A 23,105-nucleotide genomic window follows, 5' to 3' on the forward strand; every position below is an offset into this window, starting at 1 on the left:
ATGCTACGCACGTGTGCTCCCGCGCTTGCTGCTGAGATATTGAGCGTCAGCTAAGATGCTCGGACAAATTTTTGAAGGGTGTCCATAGGTGTGCGCAGGGTTCTCCATGAGAATCAGCCAAGTTTCAGTACAGTGAACCCCTCACCGAGGCCCTTACAGCTAAAACGGAGCGAAAAGATGAGGAATGATTATAAAACATTTATTTCCATGTGATGGAATTTTAATATGTACAAGATAATATTCAGCAGTAGTTTTTATTTTAATCGGCAGAGGAGGTTAAGCAGATGGTTTTTTGACGCTGTGAACAAAGGAGGGGAAAGCCTCAGGGCAGCATTTCCACAAGAGGTCGTTGTCTTCACCCAGATGGAGACAGTCCTCTTGCTGAAACGTTTGCTGAGGCTTTCCCCTCCCTTGTTCACCACGTGAGTGCCGGCAGAGGAAGGCAGTCACTGCGCCGCTCAAGCATCAGTGTAGCATCGCGCTTCCGGAGCAATTTCCACTCTCTCTAGACCCCAGAAAATGTGAGAGATTTGTTTTTTGGTTACTGTCACTGCAAAAAAGAACCTGAAAAGATTGCCTCAAAATGACCCGGCATATAAACAGTTCTTGGAATGCAACGTCATAGGTCTTCAGCTGTTAAAAAACCTACTTGGCCATAGCAGTGCACTGTAAACAATGATGGAACATGTCCGACAGAGGAAATGTATGGGGCACACTTAGCGATTAGGGGGCTTTGACGATTGGGGGGGGGGGTGCGCTTCCTTGTGCGTGCACCTATGACGGTGTCAAAGTAACAATAATGAGTTTGCCATGACAATAGTGTTGGATGGTGTCTGTTACCAATATTTGGTCTTCCTTGACAATGACGTTCCGTGACTCTGCATGAACACATTGGAGTCAAGTGGAGGCTATGAATACTTTTCGTGGCATGCAAAATGGAGCGTGTTTTTCAAACGATTGAGTCATTTCCTCACGGAAGGGAAATGGCTGGAATAACGATGCTAGGGGGAGTTGCCATTATCAATTCATTTACAAAACCTCCTATGCTTACTATGTGTGACCGATCTGTGGACATGTCTGCAGTGTAGTTTGTAATTTTCTGGATTGCACATAATCCCTGTCTGAAAGAGAGCAAACAAGGGAAGGGGAATGAGGGGCTCGTTATAAATATGAAAGAAGCCAACAGCCACAGAAACCAAGGGGCGCAGGGAATTTTTTATTTTATTTACTTATTTCGCGGTGTTGATCAATTTAGAATATTACTGAATATGTTATCGCTTAAAGCTAATTGATTAGAAAAGCAGAAGAAAAAACAACCACTGCCGCCGGTGGGATCCGAACCCACGACCTCCGAATTAAGCGTCCGGTGCTCTACCTCTGAGCTACGGCGACGGCTGTCAAATCTTCTGCTTTCGGGGGTATTTATGTTTACAAGTAACCTAACCTTGAGAGTGTTCATCAGCGCCAACCACGCTCATAAGCGGCGGACGTGGAACGTCCTGAGTTACCGCAGGTGTGACGTAGAACGTCATCGAACGAAGAGGGTGGAAGCTGCGTGAGAACCCTCTTATGCTTCCTATGGCGTCAAGGCTGCCAGAACCGAGGCCCTCGCTAAGCAATTAAGCAAACAAGGGAAGGGGAATGAGGGGCTCGTTATAAATATGAAAGAAGCCAACAGCCACAGAAACCAAGGGGCGCAGGGAATTTTTTATTTTATTTACTTATTTCGCGGTGTTGATCAATTTAGAATATTACTGAATATGTTATCGCTGAAAGAGGTTTTACAAAACAGTGCGGTGTTTTTGAGGTCAGTGCATGCGGAGACCACATGTGCATCTGTGTGATAGTAGGGGGTGTTTATATTGCACAAGATTATTCTCCAACGTCATTTGCGGAAGAATGCGTATGCAGCTAACTTGTGAGCCATTTTGTAGTGCACGCCATGCTGAATCAGTAGGACTTTACTGGGAAAAAGCGCTATCCAATTCTTAGAGGAAATTCCAGTATCCGGTTCAAAGGATACCTCATGCTGTCCAGATATCAGTGCGGGTAGGATTGCTGGAATCGGTGCGTGCAAACAGAAGTTAATCCACTTACTGTACTAGACAAAATCGTATTTCACAAGCTCATCTCGATTTCACTTGCCCAGTGCCAAAGATTATGCGCCACAAATCAGAACCATGCCTTGCACACATAGATTGGAAGCTTGTATGCGGTTGTTGACTTGCCAGGGCAGCCCCCAGCCGCTCAAACTGCTGGTGACGGAGTTCCGCTTACATGACGCTGACGGGAGCCTTTTCATGACCACACGTAAAAAAAAATTCCTGGACTCCGGGGAGAGTGTGGCAGGGGAGCTTAATTTTCAACTCTTCCCAAGGACAGTCCAGTGTTGAACATGCCGGCACCCTGTTTATGAGAAGCTCCTCCTCCCACTTCCGCCCTCAGTTTTCTGTTCTCTGCTGGTCACATTTTTGGCTGTGGCGTCCGTCGGACATTTTTCTCTTCGCTGCCTTCTCAGTATCGGCAGTTTGAACAGCAGCACTCGCTTGCACGATAATTTTAGGCGAAACAAAAACTGTCGCCCTAGCTACATTCTTATTAGCTTTCACTCGCTTGTACTGCTTTTCTTTTCTAGTTTCTTTCTCGAGCGAAACGGTGACAGTACTCAGAGACATTCTTTTTTATATCCCTTTCCGAGTACATAAAAATGAAGTTCGAACTATGCGTCCAACCAATCAAAAAGGGTGCGGCCAATTTGGTTGCCACCTCAATTCCATTGCCAAAAATCGCCACAATGTTTCATCACAGTTAAGTTTCCCTCTCAATCTTGTTGAGGGACATTGAGTTGATTCATTGAAGGATGCTTGACATCTTGCAGATTCGATACTGCTCAATCACATTGCTAGAGGACACTTCTGGAGAGGTTAACTTTTTATTAGCAATTTATAAAACAAAGAAAGCTACAAGCAAGGAGAAAACTTATTTACATTTGGTTTGGTTTATTAGGGTTTAACGTCCCAAAGCGACTCAGGCTATGAGGGACGCCGTAGTGAAGGGCTCCGGAAATGTCAACCACCTGGGGTTCTTTAACGTGCTGCACTGACATCGCACAGTACACGGGCCTCTAGAATTTCGCCTCCATCGAAATTGACTGACTCATAGTTTTATGTGACAAAACCAGCCCTCAGTCCAGCCGAAACAGCTAGTTTTAAACCTTATGTGCCCGCCCTCGGTGGGGACTGCAACCAATCAGGTAACTCCACAAACATCCACCCATTAAATCATTGGGGAAAGGAAAACATTACCAGTCAACAATTGGCGAAGGACAACACAGCCAATCAATGATTTTGGAAAGAAGTCATCTCAGCAAACACTTCAGAAATATGTACACTTTCCACTATCAAGATTTCGGAGGATTCTCCCTTCCTCCCGCGGCCTTCGCGAACATTCTCACTTTCCCATGGTGCTTGTTGTTTCAACCTCTGGTAAACCTAGGTTCGAGGAGAGTCACCTTCAGGCCCATCTGTTCAGTACCCGTGCTTACAAACTGTCCTCACGCCTGCAGTTAGCATGGCAATTGCTCCAAGGCCGGATGGGACGAGTTGGCGGGAATGTCCCCACGAGTACAGTGGCTGGAACAGTATTCCAGCCACTGTACCACGAGGCCTCGCTGGCGGAGAGCGCCGCGACGAAACAACCGGACGCGTTCCTCAGCCGAAGAAAGAGCTGTCGCCCGCGCGCGCAGCAGTCACGCCGTCCGTAGCAAACCAGCTTGGAATCCACAAAAGCACTGTGCAGAAATATGTGTACCTTTTCTGTAAGAAGGCACCTCGCAAGCAAATATATCTACCTGCCATCAACTGCAGAGGCCACATTGACTGCCAGGAAGTTCTGCGAGAAGTGCCACATCCCACAGATATGTGGTGCCATAATTTGATGGCACCCATATTCCCATCACTGCACCAAAGAAAGGGCAGAGATTTCATCAATCGTAAAATGTGGGCATCCTAGTGGTTAGGGGCGCTCGGCTACTGAGCCGCAGTTCCCGGGTTCGAACCCGGCCGCGGCGGCTGTGTTTCAGTGGAGGCGAAATGCAAAGACGCCCGTGTGCTGTGCGATGTTAGTGCGCGTTAAAGATCCTCAGGTGGTTGAAACTAAACCGGAACCCTCCACAACGGCACATCTTTCTTTCTGTCTTCTTTCACTCCCACCGTCCTCCCGTCCCTTACGGCGTGGTTCGTGCTTCCACTGCAAAAAAAAACATTTTTTTTTTTTGTATACTGAAATCTGCCACCATCCCGCTTCAGAGAAGACGTTTTTAACATTCATCCACCTATGCAAGAGCTTCTACCTTGTAGGTGCTTCCTCCCTCCTGTACGCTCCATGCTCTCTCTTCAGAGTGAGGGTGAGGGTGGTGAGCAAGACCTACTGAACTACAGACCTGCACATTTGGCACTGCTCCAGCGCGCATGTTCTAGTTCATGCCTTTTGCCGCTAGGAAAAGGCACCTACGGGAAGCGTGGCGCTACATTATACCTGTTGAACAAGATGGCCTCCTCCATTATTTTATTTCAAACAAGGCAGTTTCGTTGTTTGTCCACGTAATCATTAACATCCATTTATCTATGCTAGGCACGGTGGTGCTGACGAAAAGAAAGCGGATAAATAGAAATACGTTTTTTATACTCATCCAGAGCGAAAAAAGTCGTTATTGTGGATATTTTTATCGTTTATGGTAAGATAGCAGATGAAGACGAAACAAATGTATTAAATATCTTGCTCAAATTGGCAAACGATGATGATGATGACAGCAGACGAACAGGTCAACCGAGCGCCCTCAACGGCCAATAAGCTAACGAAAGTTGGCGCACGCTGCTCCATAGGACCCCGCCAAATGTGCAGGTCTGTAGTTCAGTAGGTCTTGGTGGTGAGGACTTGCTGCGCGTTTGGGCGCATGCGTTTCTTGCAATCATGGCCGACCCGTTGAGCTTGCTGCGGCAGTTCAATGTCAACAAAAAGGATATCACTGAGAAAAACTCGCAAATAATCTTCGATGAGTACTCCTGGCCGAAGACTGTGAAGACAAACTACCTCGTGTGGGGGTGAGTGCCGCTTTTAGCGGATTTGATCTCTCGGTAGACGCTGTTGCGCGTTTTTTTTCCCTAGGCTTAGGCAGTGTGCTCTTGCTGCGACTGAAAGTGACGTTATTAACCAGCCGCGTATTAAGCGCGGATCGAGATCGGAGGCAGGCTTGATCTTTATCGATGCTAAACGAGGGTGGAAATGCGGGAAGCGGTGTCTGGGAAAGCGCCGCAGCCTGCAAACGACGATCCATCCCGCAGGCGTTGCATAGTACGTGGTCCGCGTATTGGCGCAGACTAGGCGTTCAGCCTGATGTCCCGGCCGAAGTACGCTGCATGCTGTCGTGAGCCGCGATGCATTTGTAGCGGCCCCAAGCCAGGGTATCAAATGTGCGTCTCATTTTTTGTCTCCAGGTCCGGAAAGGATGGCACCCCGCGGGAGTACTACACGCTTCAGTGCTTGCTGTTTCTTCTCAAAAACGTGCACCTATCTCATCCGGTGTACGTGCGGCAGGCCGCGGTGAGTGCTTTCTGGATCGCGGTTTCTTCGAAGGGCCCGTAGCGAAAGCGCGTGTTTTACAGTGATGGTCTACCTGCGACTGCGAATCCAAGTGCTTAGCAGCGTACAGCAGAATGGTTTTGAACGGGCAGCTTGGCTTCATTGTGCGACATTTACCGGTGTCTGGGCACCCTGAGGTGGTGTTCTGAATGCGAGCAGTGAGCCAGTCGACTCGCGCGGTTAAAAGATGCCCCGAGCGTGTACACACGCTGGTAAATGTGTCCAGCTTGAACGTCCCTGTCGTTCTTGTAGCACAGCTGCCGCTGAAGTGAAAAGTGTTCTTAGTAGCGTTTTTCGTAGACCCTCTGCACCTAATTGCTGGGACGCCACCGTGGTGAGCATGTAGCATAAAAGACTGCAGCGTTTGGGTGCAGCTACTTAAGGTAAAGGGCGTGCAGCTAGTGTAGGTAATGGCGTACACATCATCCGTGGCATTTCATGTGTGTGCACTTACTTGCACTGGGGTCGAAAGCATTGCCTGACGGAAAAGAAAGGTAAATGCAATGAGTTGGCTGCTGCATTCCCATGAATAGGAAGGGCACAGAACATGTCAAGTCTGTAGTGATGCCTGGAATGGATTTAAGAAATTGGCAGCTTACGATTAATGTTCAACAAGATAAGTGATAGCTGAGCTTGGTCGAAATGCAGGGTGTGAATTTAATAGGGAAACAAGGCCCGTGACGTAATGGAAGGTTTTAGTATAGCCTGGTGTGCTGTGCTTTTCTGAGCTGCGGCTTTATGAGGCCGCAGCTCAGAAAAGCACAGCAAATGAGAATTTGGTAACATGCTGCTCATTGTATTGTGCTCAAGTTCTTAACTGGTGACCTTTTGTTTCTGTATGAAGAAGATGTGCAGTGATAGGTTGATGAAACCTGTTTTGGTAGCCCTGAAGAGGTGAATTTTGCAACATGTTGTGGCAAGAACTAAATAAAATTATTCACAGATTGGATGTTATAACTTTGTAAATGATTGAAACTTAGCCTCTGTAACTCATTTGACGCGGCTATAATCCAACCACACTACCTGTGTGATTGAATAGCTTTTGATTGTAGGCAGTTCAGGTAAACTTGGTCCTTCTGGTATATTGAGTTGGCAGCTTCTACCCATAAGTGTTGCGTAGTTGAGCAATGTGTTTGACCTCTGCTAATATGTTGCACGCCATGATGAATGCATAGTTTTCAAAGTGCAGTTTTCCTGCATGGTCACAAACATGGTGGCTGCTATGACATTCAAGTTTAAAGGATAATTTCACGGTTGCTGTTGGTCTTCTCAGCACAGTGCAGTGGATGACGTTTGCAGTCATTGCGATGATGGGAGAGTAGTCTGCAAGTATATGTTGAATTGAGGCACATGTGTCAACTAGCGGACAGAAAACTGTGAGATTGCATGCATGTGAGGTGAGGAAACCGTCATTGTGGAAGCTTTATTTTGCAAATTATTATTAAATCCTGACACGTGTAATTTCTGGGGCTGTTTGTTTTTGACAGCTTTGTGGTACCAGCCTTGTCGGTTGTTCAGGTCGGGGTGTTTCAACTTTGCAACCACGTACAGGGTGTGTTGAAAACTCCCCGGACACGTGTTGTTGTATTCCTCCTCCTCCCTTCTGCTTCTGAGCCATGAAGTGGGGCGTTCCCAAACTGGGAGAAGTGGCCTGGGAGGGCTTTGACATGCCCTGTACATTTCCATCGCAACAAATGTGGTTGTAAGGTGTTGCATCATTTTTTTTTTGTTTTCTTTTCAGGCTGAAAACATCCCTGTTGTCAGGCGTCCTGACAGGAAGGTGAGCCACCTTCACTGTGCAACAGGTTTGAGTGCAGTGATTGAAAAAACCACTCAGCCTTCCTTCCCCTGTGGCCCCAGAGTGAGAGACAACTTGAAGTTTCCTAAAGGAAACTAAATTTGAATGGGGCTCAGCAAGGGTGCCTGCTGCTGTTGTCATGTGCATTGGTTTGGTAAGGAAGTCACGTGCAAGAATTCACCTTGCAGAGGTGTTGTGCATGAAACTTCCTTTCTTGGTTGCTTTTGATTGCTGTGTATAGTTCTCCTTCGTTTCATGTATTCAGTATAACTAAAATGGCATGTGGGAATTTTTTTCATGCTTTGCCGGTGGAGCAATGTGCTTGCTTTGCCGAGAAGCTTGAAATTTTTTCCTTGTGCCTCTGAGTTTGAGTCAGTGATGTAAGATAAAGTTATTAAGCGGGCAGGCCGGAAAGTGGTTTGCAGTAGCAGTCTATGGAGGTGTTGTTTTGACCCTCTACCTGTGTTCATTATTTTCATGCTTTGTGTGCTTACTTGGATTGGTACAAATAATTTTCTAATGTGGTCAGTTCCAAGGGTCATCTCCTGTGGGCTGTTGGAGGCGGCTTTTGTGTGACATTTTGTGCTGGTCATGCAGGACATCCTGGCCTACCTGAATGGGGAGACAGCCACCTCGGCCAACATAGACAAGAGTGCCCCCATCGAGATCCCCACACAGGGTGGGTCATGCCTCTCATGCCAGCCTTGCAGTGTCTGTGCAGTGCAGAGCTCTCCAACTCATGGAGGGTGCTAGCCACATCCTGGCACTGGTTGGCGTCTGGCCGAGCTAGTATGTCGGGTCGCTTGTCACCTCCGAGTTCGAGAGCTGTGCAAGCAGGAATGATGGCTCATTCTGTAACTTCAGGCTGTTAATGGGAACCTGAAATGATTTCGATGGGCATATTTTAGTGCAACAGATCTACGAGACTGTTTTGGATTGAGAGCGACCTGTAATTCGGCCCCAGTTGTCAGTGCAGCACCGTCCTCGTTGTGTGTCTGTTACTTTTTGGTCTTCTCTGCTGCTGTTTTTAATTGATCATGTGCCATCTAGCTCAGCAATCGACTTTATTAACTGTGAAATCGCTTCAGGGTTCCTTGAAGTTTGCAGTAGTGCACCTCTGCTCACCGTCTGTGTGTGTAAATTGTGTTGCTTCAGAAGTGAGGGTCACGGGAAGGGATGCTGCTGGCTCTGCCTCTGCCTTATGTGCTCTGCCTGACTCTTGAGTTGGTTAAGACCAGCACTGTGACAGCCTGTTGCAGTTTTGGCCTATAGCCTATTTGTGTACACTTAGATCTCATTATAACCAAGTCAAAAGAGGGGTCGTATTTTTTTTGTTTAACCGTCACTTTGTTACAGCCACTTACCAATTATTGTATGTGAGGGTGCATTTACTGTAGGTAAGCCATCACCAAGGTATCAGCTGCCATTGCAGCTGAATCCGCAGTAAAGTGCTAATCATTCTTGCTTGTGTCACATATGGCAAGAAACAGACTGCTTTTATTGCCTTTTCATGTGGATGGTGGGTGCTTCACTGGGGCCCCTTCCTTAACGTCCTTCTCAGCTGTCTCAAGGCTGTTTTTGTGCACACCACGTCCAGTGCCTGAGAGATGATGTACCCACAGGGGTCTTTGTCCCCCACTCCCTTCGTGCAGGCAGGTAGTATCAAGCACAAAGTCGTCATTGTTCAGCTCCTCTGTTGCCACAGCAGGTTTTATCTCCACGCACAATACCAGCGCCATGGAGTATGACGGTACTGCTTTGTCTGATGTGTTGCAGTATCATAGGGTCAACTACTCTGTCCATTAACATGTTAGTGCCTTGGTCACTTTCGTTGGTGGAAAACTGTGCATACCGAAAACAGTGCTGGCAGTCACATTCATCCATGCCATGTAAAGCATTTCGATTGCCATGTACAGGTAGATCTTAGTGTCATGGTTCAGCTTCATGTTTAACACTAGCCGGTCTGTCACTCGCTTGTGGTACCCAGCTTCGAAGGGCATTACCACGCCTTGGTATCACTGCTGTTCAGTTCAGGGCAAGAACTGAGGTTCAGCATTCTCCAGCGCTGCAGTTGTGGGGGGCATCTGCTGCCTCCTCAACTCCTTGCCCCAGCCACGCACCCATCCGGCAAAAACTTCGGCATGCACTGGAGAGTTGAAGTCGCCTCTTTCCTTTCCTGAGGACAACTCTTATCAAATTTGTTAGTGAAATCCAGTAGTTGGGCATTTCGTGGCTTGTCTGATAGCGAAAAGTGCATTTATTGCTGAGAGGTTTGGATTCAGAGTCAAAAACTTTTTCCTGCCTCTCTGATTCCAACTTGCGACTTTCTGATGACGAAATACCCGATAAGTGATGTAAACTGGCGTAAGCATGGACCATGAATTTGGAGGAGTGGCCCGTACACTGATATAATGTTGTAAGTGCATGGGCAGTTGTTAGGCTCTAACGGAGGTTGAAGACAATAGAACAGCGCACCTTCCAACACTTGCATGTTCTGATGTTGCAACTGATTCAGCCGGTGAGTGGCAAAGTCAGCTACCTGAACTGCCGTTCGCCACGAGAGGTCCTGTGGCAGTAGTTTCGGATTTTGGTGCTGTGCACGCTCGTGAACTGCTCAAGTTTTCTCTGGGGCCACCTATCAATCTTTCAGGAAGATGGCTGCTAGCGGTAGCGTGCCACATAGACAACTGCGGCACGCAGTTCGAAACATCAGGGGTGGCACCAGTTTCATTGCTAGGGCCGGAGGAACTCGGTGCTGTAGTCCGGAGCATGCACCACGCCCACTCCCATAAAATTCAGTCACTGCTGCCAGGATTCGGTCCTGCAGTGTTTGGCCCACCTGCGGAATGCCAAAGCTGTCAAGTTAGGGATGCTAAGTACACAATTATGCACGCAAGGGGCCTGCTGCTGCCTTTGGCCCTGCAAATACTATAGCGTGAAATAGGTCAGCTCCGGACGCTGGTCGTTTCCCTTCCCCCAATTCTCTGCGTTAATGATCAATCCCTGGCCTGGCTTAGATCACCCTGAAAATGGATGCTGAAATATATATCAAAACCTAGTAGTCATACATCTACCTTCTTTTAAGGGTGTTAAGACTGAATGAACAAGGTCAAATATGCAGCTATGTGCAGGTTGAAAGTCAATCTGGTTATAACAGACTCACCTATGGTTATGATAAAAGTCTGGTGTAATAGAACTGCTGTTCTGCAGCAGACTTCTCTTGCAACTGACCGAAATCTTGGGACACTATTGGGGTCTGTCTAAACAAGATTTTACTGTACTGGTGCAGCCAAAATAATGCGGAGGACGCTTCACGTTTGAACTTTGCTCAAAGAAAATGTGAAAGTTTCTTGGGGTTATGCGGCAGCGCACCAGCGGCACTTGCTAGCACAGGTTTTAAGCATCTCCTAATGTTTGCAAGGTCAGGCTGTAGGTTATGCTACACTCCGTATAATGTGCTCCCAGACATTATGGCCGTGGCTGCGTATCTTGCCATGTCCGCATGAAGGGTCACTTCATGCTTCATCGAAAGTAACATTTCCTGTTCATAGGTAACAGAAAAATGTTTTTTACACTTTTATAACTGAAGCGTGCAGCGTACTACTGCGTGGAATAGGGCTGGATGGTCTTTTTCTTTAATATGTCACTGCCTGAGTAAAGTTAGCAAAGCAGAAAAGCCACAACAGGTAGCGTGCACCTTTTCTTAGAATTTTTTTTAAAGCCGCTCCTAAGGCCACTTTTTTGGAAAAAAATTTGAATAGCACACAAATGCAGAAAGTTAGTTGGATGTCTTAAGAAGGGCATTGATTTATGTTAATCAGAATGTCAGAATGAAAGAAAAAAATTATTTAAAAAAAATGTACTAAATATACATCTGATGCCAGCTGGTCCTACCGCTAATTTAGTTCATTGGAAGTAAAATTGCTTTTGCTGTTGTACACCTTCAGGAGCTGTGCAGTGAACCACGGTAATTTATACAGTCAACTGTCATTGTGTAATAGTTGAATTACCAAGACAAACACTTTTGTATAGCATTTCTGAAAAAAAAAAAATGCAACAGTAAGAAAATAAATTGCATGATTTTACTTAGAAAAAGCAGCCACCCTGTACAATGCCTTGACCTTGAGCGTACCAGAAACTTGGAAGAACACTAACATTATACTAATTCATAAGAAAGGAGACATCAAGGACTTGAAAAATTACAAACTGATCAGCTTACTGTCCTTTACCTACAAGGTATTTACTAAGGTAATTGCTAGTAGAATCAGGACAACCTTAGACTTCAATCAACTAAATGATCAGATGAGCTTTCGTGAAGGATACTCGACAATAGACCATATTCATACTATGAGTTGGGTGACAGAAAAATGTGCAGAATATAACCAGCCCCTATATATAGCCTTCATTGATTACGGGAAAGCATTTGACTCAGTGGAAACCTCAACTGCCCTGCAGGCATTGTGGAATCAGGGTGTAGAAGAGCCATTTGGGAAAATGCTGGAAGATGTCTATACAGTGAGGGCAAGGTGTCCACATCTCGGTGGACACCTGAACCAGAGGGAAGGCGCACAACTGCCCTCTTGGAACAGTGTACACCTCAACCATGCTTTAAGCTAAGTGGCGGTAGTGACCGGTGTGCGCTACATGCGTTGGCATTGACAACGTCGTGCCAGAAACGTGGCGCTGAAGCCATTGGCCATCGGCGTTCGTTGTGTTCATTGGCGTTGGCGTTGGCAACGTTTTACACTGCAATCATTTTAAGGAAAGGAAGTGCGCATAATGGCTCCCTGGGTCAGTGGGCGCCTGAATCATGCTTATAGGTACGTGGGGTGATGAGAGAGAGATATGAGCTGCAGGCATTGACAAGGCTGTGCCAGAAACGTGGCGCTAAAGCCATAGGCCATTGGCGTTCATTGTGTTCATTGGTGTTGGCGTTCAACTTTTACACTCCAACCATGTTAAGGAAAGGAAGGCGAGCGGGCATGGCGAGGCATGCCAGCCGTGCGTAGTGACCTCACTTGCTCCTTGTGCATGCGCAGTAAGAGCACAGCGAGAGTGTGGGCAATGTAGCTCACGCTACAAAAAAAAAAAAGTGTCAGTCTTTAACGCTTCCCTCCGCACCGTCCACAACTCATTTCTTGGCAGTGTGCCAAGGTGCTGCGCAGCGATAACATCAAGGTGTGTTTACTTGTGTTTACTTTTGGCGTTAGCTCTAGCAAGGGGGGGAAGCGAACTTGGCAGAGTGCCAGCACTTGTCCGTTTGTGGCAGCCTCGTTTTCAGTATGATCGCCTTATCGTGCCATGGGCAATTGGGGCGGACTGCCCTACTGCCACGCAGTCATTGGAACGCGCGAATGCCTTTTGCAGCGAACCATGCTATAAAGCCGGTGCCATGATTGTGGCTGACCGTGTGCTTTGCTTCCGTTCGACTGATGGGAGGAAAGATGGAGGACTCTCGCAAAAGAAAACAAAAAGTTTTTCGCATGTAATTGGCAGCGCCCATCCGAAGTCATAGTCTTTCATGGGCGTTGGCTGGGACTGCGCCGACAGTACTTATCCTTATTTCCGAATTAACAGGGCTCGAATTAACGAGTATTTAGTTGCGAGTTTTGGAGGTTGCGCAGAAAAGAGGGTAGGCAGCCGCGACTGCGACTGCCAACCCCTACCCTCCGGCGCCCCCGGCCGCCGCGCCGGTGATGGAGCCATATAGGTTTCATACCCACTCTTCTGCGGGTTTATCTGGTTCCATCTTCTGTGCCCGTTTGGGACATGCACAGCCTCTAACTATGCGGAGGTGCCTTTTTTTTTTTTGCCACGTGCTGTGTGCCAAGCTACCCAAATGCAGCGGCACATAGTTTGAATTATCCGTAGCGGAACCGACTCGTTTTCGAATTAGCGGGCTTTTTTATACACTGATCTGTATGGTGCTTGGCCGGAGCAAGTAGTGTAGTTCGAATTATCCGAAAATTCAAATTATTGAGGTTTCAGTCAACAAGCTTTCACTGCAGCGGGAGCACAGCAACCATAGCCCTGCATAAAGCCTGCAGTAAAATTCCATTAAGGAAGAGTGTAGGCAGGGAGATGCGATCTTGCCAATGCTATTCACCGCCTGTTTACAGGAGGTATTCCAGGCCCTGAAATGGGAACAGTTGAGGATAAGAGTTAATGGAGAATACCTGAGTAATCTGTGATTTGCTGATGACATTGCCTTGCTTAGTCACTCAAGACATGAGGTGCAAAGCATTGGTTTAGTTCATTGGGGTTTAACGTCCCAAAGCGACTCAGGCTATGAGGGACGCCGTAGTGAAGGGCTCCGGAAATTTTGACCACCTGGGGTTTTTTAATGTGCACTGAGGTTTTTTAATGTGCACTGACATCGCACAGTACAGGGGCCTCTAGAATTTTGTCTCCATCGAAATTCGACCGCTGGGGCTGGGATCGGGTCAGCAGCCGAGCACCGCAACCACTGACCCACCGCGGTGGGGCGAACTGCAAAGCATGATAAATGAGTTAAGGTAGAGCAGAACGGTAGGTCTTATAATTACGTGCTGACCCCACGTCTTTTTGGTCAGCTGGTGAGCGCCGTAACTTCTCAGTCACCGTGGCAGCCTCAGCTTAATTTAAGGACAATGCAGTCAGGCATGGAAAGAAAAATGATAGGTGTAACATTAAGAGATCAGAAGAGGGCAGAGTGGGTGAGGGAACAAACACAGGTTGATGACATACTAGTTGAAATCAAGAGGAAGAAGTGGGCTTGGGCAGGGCATGTAATGCGAAGGCAAGATAACCGCTGGTCCTTAAGGGTAACGGAGTGGATTCCAAGAGAAGGCAAGCGTAGCAGGGTGCGGCATAAAGTTAGGTGGGCGGATGAGATTAAGAAGTTTGCTGAGATACGGTGGCCGCAGTTGGGAAAGGACAGGGTCAATTGGAGAGACATGGGAGTGTGGCCTGTGCTGTGCAGTGGGCGTAGTCAGGCTGGTGGTGATGGTGATGACTTATTGTGGTTCATTGTGCAGCTAGATGTGTACAAAGTTTCAGTATTAAATCTTGTACAGGGATTAGCTAGGATTTCTTGTGTAAGAAGGAATGACAAAAATGTGAGTTCCGAGAAAGAAGATATCGAATAACTACAGATGCCATAGGCCTACTTCCTTTTTGAGTACGCATCACAGTGTAGTGGCTTGAAACCACGATTTGCTGGTAAACCATGTCATGACCCCTTGATGTGCCCATTCCTGCCTTGCAACGGGCAGGACGAAAGAGCACAGCAGAGGAGGGAAGTATGGTGGTAGCATGCAGAGCACGAGGAAGAAATGAAAAATTACCTTTTCTCAGTGGCGACAAAACAGAGTAAACTAGTGCCACGTCAGTGCACATGAGCCATGGCATTCGAGGTGGGCTCGAAGGCAGGGTTTGCTGAACCCCTGCTGCATTGTCCCATTTCGGAGGCTATGCACAAGCATTATAAGCGCTGCCACACATGGTATACAGTGCTGAATCCTCCATTCTGCACATGCCGGTCGCTGCAGCAGGGGTGGATCCTGTTTTTGGAATAGTCGTCAAAAAAAGAAAGATGAGGTGGGCCTTATTAGAACTTCGTGGCAGTTATTTGAACAGTATTGGAAAACGTGAAAACATATTTGATTTGTTTCGAGTGATTTTCAGCATGACGAATGGAATACGAGGATGTACTATTCACAGTTTCAAATTTTGCAGATAAAAAGAATGTGTGCCAAAGATGAGACGGCCACTGTGGTAGGCTGTCACACCAGGCATCCACTGGGACACCTGGCGAGGAACCAGAGTATAGCAACGAGTTTTAATCTTATACAGAGCCAGCGATATATGGACTTACAGCATCCACTACTTGAGCAGGCTCTTTCCTGAGCAGTTTACAAATGTGCACTGCTAGGAACTGTGCGTCCGCGAGGATTGCTCCCTTATTAGCCACTCACATTTCAAGGATGGTCCATGCTCCGGTGCCCATGAAGAGCACAGCCACAGGGGTCCACATAGTGCTGCTCCATCTTGTCTTTGGCAAAGGAATCATTGTCCTTGCTGACTTGGACGGAATGCATTCCAAGGTGGTGGCTGTGCGTCTGGGCATCTAAGAGAGTACTGAAATGCATCCTTAAAAGGGTCCCATTCTTTTTGTGCATGTTGGAGCACAAGGCTTGGTGTCTAAAGTGGCTGATCCTGCAGTGTTTCTGATGGAAGTGCTGTGGACACAATCATTCTTTTGTTCGGCATGCCAGCCGAAGCAGTGAATTGTAGACGAGGGCAGTGTCATATGAAAGGTTGCTAAGCCACGGGACTGTGATGCGGTGCATGCTCCAAGGACTGTGCTGTCCTCTTGGTGTGGTCAGTGGCCACCGACAGTTTTCTGTTGAGACTTGGAAGGGAGAGGGATATGTTGTCAGATGTATGCAAGGTGACGCAGAGGATCAATGCAAGGTGCATTTATTTATTTGCTTGCTTGTTTCTTTAGTGAAGAGAACAGCAGAGGAGCCCCAGAATGAGGTCATCAAGAAGCCACGCCTCGAGGTGAGTCACCTCTGCTGTTTCCCAGGACATTTGCTTGTAGCTGTTGAGGCACACACTTGCCTTCATGACAGGATGGTGAGATTCTTGTGCAGTGGGGATCTTCCCTGTCAAGGAAACTGTGGGATGGATATATACGTATATGAAAACACGAGTTTTCAGTCGCTGCCACACATGCATGTATGTATGCATATGCGTGTGTGTGGCCACATCTGAGCACATACTGTGGATTTGGTTAACAGTTTGCGTTATCCTGTCTTGGATTCCTCTCGAGTGTACTCCAAACTTCATTTTTTGGAAGACTTTATACTGGAGCAGTCAAGTGGGGGAAGGGGGGGGGGGGGGGGTACTTGTGTAGACCACTCGAGGTGAGGAAATAAATGGGTGCGAGGCATAGAGAGTAGAATGGAAAGCGGCAGAATTTAGAGACTAAGCGTACAGACCTTGCGGGTTTTCACTGCATGAGTCGTTTATTTAGAGTCCTTTCCAAACCTGTGCGTTGTTCTGTGACACCACTGGACCTTGCTCTTCTCTGTGCATGCATAGCCGGGACCAGCGTTTTTTTATTTAACTGTGGGAACATTTGGTGATGCAATTCTGCGGCAGAGAACAGCAGGAATAGGAGAGGGAAAGGTTGCACAAGCGGTGCATTGTGGTGTGGTGGATGCGCACTGAGTTGCAAGATAGACTGCTTGTGTAATGGGTGTGTGGCAGCAACTTTGCACATTCTCCCACAGTGCCCGAATACAAAGTACAGGCTGTGGGAAAAAAACTTGGGGGGGGGGCCTCGGAATTCAAAATTGGTTTTGAGGAAAAGAAAATGACGCATTAACTGTCTGGCATATCTCAGTGGACACTCGAACCGCGCCGTAAGGGAAGGCATAAAGGGGATAGGGAAAGAAAAAAGGAAGGCAGTGGTGCTGTAGTTGAGGTCTCCGGAATAATTTCGAGCACCTGGGGATCTTTAATGTGCGCTGACACAGCACACGGGCGCCTCTTGCGTTTCATCTCCGTCGAAACGCAGCCGCCGCAGTCTGGTTCCAACCCGGGTACTCCGGCTCAGTAGACAAGCCTTAACCACTGAGTCGCCACGGCAGGTATTCTTAACCACAAGGAAATGCAATAACATTTAGGTTACCTCCTATGGTGTCTATAGGGAGTGTCTAATGTTCTTGCTATTTTCCCACCAAAACTTCATTTGGAAATGGTTTGATTGTCTTTATAAGGCATACCTTCTGGAATGTTCGACTACCTTTAGGCAGGTTGCTCACAATCCGGTGGCCACGTTGCCACGGGGGATGACGATGCACAGTCGCATGACCTCTCTTGACCAGTCAGGATGACCCTTCGGGGTAGGTTGTGGTGACATCACAAGGTTGTCACCTCTCAACTAGTCAGAGAAGGTTGTGACGGAGAAGCTTGGAGTTTTTTGCGAGAACACAGCCTGAATGATGTTGAAATAACTACTCTTGCTGTTGGCAAGCTGCAGTGTGCTTAGGTTTCATGCTATCATCATCAGCCTGACTACACCCACTGCAGGGCAAAGGCCTCTCCTATGTCTCTCTCCAATTAACCCTGTCCTTTCTTAACTCTTTCGCTACCGCGGAAAAATGCACGATTTGGAGCGTACTGAAAGAAAATTTTTTTTCTCAAGAACTACTACACCCAGCACATATTGCAATGCATGAAATTGTAGCTTATTAGTTACACTTCTGAATGAAACAAACACCAGAGTTGTGTGTGCAAAAGTAAATGAACACTTATTTGTGAAATTTGCTAAAAACACAAAAAAAGTAAATAGCAAAAACAAAAATTACCGGCTGCACTAAGCCCGAACTTGATTAGAGGAAAACTGGAATATACAAACTGTTGCACATGTTTATAGCTGTCATTATTCACAGTTTCAGCTATGAGAAAAATTTACTGCACTTTCCATGGCTTGTCAAGTCTCAGGGGTCATGACTGTGGTGCCACTGTGAAGAGCAATCAGAGGTGAACATGTGAAGTAGAGGTAGACTGACAAGTGCTTCACATAAGGTTTTATCTTTGTTCCTCCCTTGTTCTCTGATAGCCGAGCTTGCAGTTTCTTTTTTTCATTCTTTTCAGTTGGTGTTGAATGGATTCTATGAGACATAGGATTGGGGGCGTGGACTTCTTTTCCCTCATCATACCCGAAGATTTCTTGAATGAGCTGCTCCCTGAAAGCCAGCTGATAAAATTTGGCATTTTAGGCAAGCTCTAAAACATCAGGATCGATGAAATAACTTTTATCGATGTGGTTCAAAAGCCAGGACACTTTTCAAGTGTTGCCAATAGAAGCTGCCGCCACTGAATCATCCGGGTCCGTTACGTGCAAAAAACAAACAAACAAAAAAAGCGAAAAACCAATTTTGAGAAATGATTTTTGATGGCAGAGGGCCAGAATATATTATTCTGGTATTTCAGTAGAGATACAGTCGTGGCAGGTCAACAATTCCAATGTATATGATGATTCCAATGAACATCAGAACCTCCAACAGATTCACGTCTTCCCATGAGCCGTCACGCCGAATTTGCTGAAAATCTTCATCCATGCATACTTATTAGTGTTTCCGCACACGATCTTCATCATTTCCGCCGTGAAGAGCATCAAAACAAAGTCGATAAGTCGAGCGAATCTCCGAGCGCCGCTCCGCAGCGATGTGCCGATATGGACACCTAGCTGTCGTCTTGGTTGAAAAACGCGACGCGACCTTGAGCATTTGGCAAACTGTCTTCGCCATACGTTGTCAAGACTCTGAAGCACAAAAATAAACCACTGCCATTAATTACAAACCGTATGCACCGCAGAAAACACACAGCGAACGAAAACATAACTCGCATGCAAGTACGCGCTGACGTTCCAGGCTCCCGAAGCGAAGTCTCGCTGCCGAAACCGAAATCCAACGTTTGTACATTGTTGCCCGACTAATAACCGCTGCTTTCATCGCAAAAAACGAAACCAAAACCGGCCGATGTGCTCGGTGTCAGCTTTTGCTTCCGAAAAGCGCGCGGCGACGCGGACGCCATTTTCTCCGGCTGACGGTACTGCGGCCGTTCAAAGTTTTATTTTTCACGGCGCCCCCTCATGTCAAAACACTGAAACCAAGGCTGCAATCGAAAGAGCAGTTGTTGAGCTCGCTAACTAGATGGCGGAGCACGTCCACAACGCTCCAAAATTAGCTTTTTTGCGCGGGCGATTTGAATCGATCATATGCGAACGATCGCCTATGGCGCGGTAGCGAAAGAGTTAATCTCATCTGCCCACCTAACTTCCTGCCGTCCCCTGCTGTGCTTGCCTTCTCTTGGAATCCACTCTGTTGCCCTTAAGGACCAGCGGTTATCTTGCCTTCGCATTACATATGCCCTGCCCAAGCCCACTTCTTCCTCTTAGGTTCGACTGGGATGTCATTAACCCGCGTTTGTTCTCTGACCCACACTGTCCTCTTTCTGTCCCTTAACGTTGCACCTATTATTTCCATTTCCATAGCTCGCTGCGTTGTCCTTAAGTTGAACCCTTTTTGTTATCTGCCCCCATAGGTGAGTACCGTAACGTAGAACTGTTATATACTTTTCTCTTCAGGGATGTTGGTAACTGCCATTCGTGATCTGAGATATCCTGCCAAATGCGCTCCACCCCATTCTTATTCTTCTAATTATTTTGCTCTCATGATTTGGATCTGTGGTTACTACCGGCCCTAAATAAACATATTCTCCGTACTACTTCCAGCACCTCGCAACCAATTATAAACCGCTGTTCCCTTCAGGGACTGTTGAGCATTAGTTTTGGTTTTCTGCATATTAATTTTTGACCCACCGTTCTACTCTGCCTGTCCAACCTTGTTGATCATGTTTTGCAGTTCATCTCCTGAGTGACGTAGCAAGGCAATGTCATCAGTGAATTGCAGATTATTTAGGTATTCTCGATTAATTATCCCCAGCTGTTCCCAATTCACGCCTTGGAACACCTCGTGTAAACAGTTGGTGAATAGCATTGGCAAGATTGTGTGTCCCTGCCCGACACCCTTCCTTATTGGAATTTTATTTGCTGACTTTAAGGAGGACTATGGTAGCTGTGCAGTCATTATAGATATCTTCTAGTGTTTTTATTAAAGGCATATCTACACTCCGATTCCGCAATGCCTGCATGACAGGTGAGGTTTCCACTGAGTCAAATGCTTTCTCGTAATATTAACACCTCTTTTTGGGCTAGTTGGTGCATACTTGAACTGGGGAAAAACTAGCGCCACACCATGCACACCACAAGAAAAGAACGAGGACGAGACACAAGCGCTAACAACTGAAATTTTATTGAAGCCAGGAAGCACCTTATATAAGGTGAAGTTTCAAGGGGAAAGAAGGGTGACATGGATGAGAGAGAGAGAAATGGACGGAAAGGCTGGGAGGTTAACCAGGTGATGCCCAGTAGGCTACCCTACACTTGGGGAGGGGAACAAAGGGGAAAAAAGGAAAAAGAGCGGCAATGAAATGAGTTTTCCAAGTGTCCAGCGACCACTATGTCACGGGGACAGAGGGCGTGCACTGAAAACTTGAAAGATTATAGACGGGAAAACAACCCGAAGTCCCTTAAGAATCTCAGGAGCGCCTTCACCGCTTTCCTTTGTGAGGGAGGTTGTGTCCGAGGCCCCAGAACGTTGGACTCTGTTAGAGGACGCGAGTCCAAGCGGTACAGAGTAACAGTCAGAAAACTGCGCTCTCACTCAAAACGTTTCATCACAACCGCACTGCTCACATGGCTGGAGACTCTGCCATTGTGATGAGATTGGAATAGGCATTTGTGAACGCCACTCCCATCGACAGGCGGCGCAACAGCGTAGTATCTCAGCCAGGGAGGCCGAATGGGTATGAAGTTGAAGCAAGAGGTCGAAATGGTGCGAGCGGGGTGTCCAACCTCCAGGGATAGACCCCGACTGTACAGTCACATTTCGGGCAAGCTGTTGAAGGTGCCTTGCTGCGTCAGCTCTTGTTAGCGGTATGCGGACAGTGTTGGTTGTATGAGAAGGTGAACAAAGGCAACCATCTGGGAACGCAGAAACAGGCAGGTAGCCAAAAATCGCACTAGAAAAAGAGCAGTTACTTGATAACAGAATCTAGAAAATTGAACTCCGAGGCAAAAAGAGATAAAGATGAGGGCTGACACACCTACAGCCCTCCAGACTAACACGTGCAGTTTTATCTGTGCTCTTGCCAAGAATCTTCGTCTCATTTAACCGCACCTCGTACCTGTCCCAGCTCATTACGTGCGCAACCAAATGTGCGTACTTATCTTTGAAATCTTGTGCTTGTGTCTCGTCCTCGTTCTTTTCTTGTGGTGTGCATGGTGTGGCACTAGTTTTTCTCCAATTCAAGAAGGGAATGATTATATTCTGTGCACTTGTCCATCAACAGATTGAAAGTGTGAATATGGTCTATTGCTGAGTATCCTTTACGAAAGCCTGTCTGATCATTTCGTTGATTGAAGTCTGAGGTTGTCCTGACTTCATTAGCGATTACCTTAGTAAATACTTTGTAGCCAACGGGCAGTAAGCTGATCGGTCTGTAATTGAATATTTCAAGTCCTTGACATCTCCTTTCTTATGAATGAGGATAATGTTAGCATTCTTCCAAGCTTCTGGTACTCTCGAGGTCACAAGGCATTGCATATACGGGGTGGCTACTTTTCCTAGCACAATCTTCCCCTTCATCCTTCAGCAGATCTGCTCTTGCCTGATCCTCACAAGCTGCTTTCCCCCTTTGCATTGCTCCTAAGGCTTTCTTTACTTCCTGTTTCGTTTCTTGCGGAATGTCTCATTTGGGTCTGATTACATTGGTTACTGTATAGGTTTGTGCAGAGGTCTTTGTCTACTTTAACTATCTTATCCATATTGCTAATGACATTGCCCTCTTTGTCTTTTGCATGCATCTGGTTTTTGCCTATGCCTAGTTTCCTATTCACCGCTTTTGGGGTACTTCAGTCTTTAGAGTATGCTCGATTCTGCCTATATTAAACTTCCTTATGTCAGTTACCTTGTGCTTATTTATTATTATTAACTCTGATAGTTCTTCCACTTCTATTCTGTCGGTAGGGTTAGACGCTTGCATGCTTTGGCGTTTCTTAATCAGATTTTTCGTCTCCTGAGAGAGCTCGCTGGTATCCTGTCGAACCATTCTACCGCCTACCTGTGCCGCTCACTGCGTAAGGATAGCTGTCAGACTGTCATTAATTGTTTGGACATTAAGGTCTTCTTCCTCAGTTAAAGCCGAATATCTGTTCTGTAGTGAAATCCTGAATCCCTGCTGGTGCCCCTTAACCGCTAACTCTTTAATGCGCTTCCGCTTCACTAGTTTCTTTCGTTCCCTCTTCAAGTGTAAGCTAATTCGAGACGTTACGCCATTCTGTGGTCGCTGCAATGCACCTTTCCGAGGACCTCCACATCCGACACGATGCCAGGATGAGTGCATAGTGTGAAGTCTATTTCGTTTAGTCTCACCAATGGGGCTCCCTCACGGCCATTTCCTGTTCTCTTGTGTCCGGGAGAAGGTATCCACGATCCGTAAACTACTTCTCTGCGAACTCTACTGATTACTCACCCCTGCTGCTATTCCTGGTGCCTATGCCATAGTCACCTGCAGCCTGGTCCCCAGCCTGCTTCTTCCCCACCTTGGCATTGAGGTCCCCCATCAGTACAGTGCACGGTGTTTTTACTTTGCTCATTGTTGATGCAGTGTCGTCATGGAAGCTTTCGTCATCATGGCTGGACGTAGGTGCCATTTTACCATATTTGCAGAAATATAAGGTTTTTTTTTTCCTTCAGTCATCTGCTTCAAAAAGCACCTCTCATTGTGTTTGGAACCAAACTAGGAACGTAGCGCAACTTTGTTTTTTTTTTTTGCTGTTCTTTGAGATACCCATCTCACACACCAGGCTTGTGAGATATGAGAAAAAAGCCAACTTCTCGTCTCCCTTGGGCCATGAGGGTTAAGTGTGCGGTAATTTCTGCGTGAAAGGCTCACGTTAACATGTACGAGGCTTGCTCTTAATACGTCTGATGTAGAATTTTTTTGTCGCATGAAATTACGGTCTTTAGGTGTAGTATATACTAAGCAG

The 23,105-nt window shown here is 46.8% G+C and overlaps 1 protein-coding gene across 2 annotated transcripts in view; it reads left to right on the forward strand.

Annotated features, from left to right (window-relative positions):
- Nucleotides 1–4,929: 4,929 nt before the first annotated feature.
- The window catches only part of hyx (cell division cycle 73 hyrax), a 106,927-nt gene continuing 88,751 nt past the window's right edge, over nucleotides 4,930–23,105 (forward strand). For both annotated transcript variants that reach the window (XM_089562752.1, XM_089562753.1), the window contains exons 1-5: nucleotides 4,930–5,102; nucleotides 5,496–5,601; nucleotides 7,382–7,420; nucleotides 8,036–8,117; nucleotides 15,927–15,982. In XM_089562752.1, coding sequence (XP_089418878.1) covers nucleotides 4,972–5,102; nucleotides 5,496–5,601; nucleotides 7,382–7,420; nucleotides 8,036–8,117; nucleotides 15,927–15,982 — 414 coding nt within the window. In that variant the 5' untranslated portion in view covers nucleotides 4,930–4,971. The remainder of the gene's footprint in view (nucleotides 5,103–5,495; nucleotides 5,602–7,381; nucleotides 7,421–8,035; nucleotides 8,118–15,926; nucleotides 15,983–23,105) is intronic.

This window comes from Amblyomma mixtum, chromosome 10 (assembly GCF_055824585.1).
Source record: "Amblyomma mixtum isolate Tamu chromosome 10, ASM5582458v1, whole genome shotgun sequence".
NCBI classification, from domain to species: Eukaryota; Metazoa; Arthropoda; class Arachnida; order Ixodida; family Ixodidae; genus Amblyomma; species Amblyomma mixtum.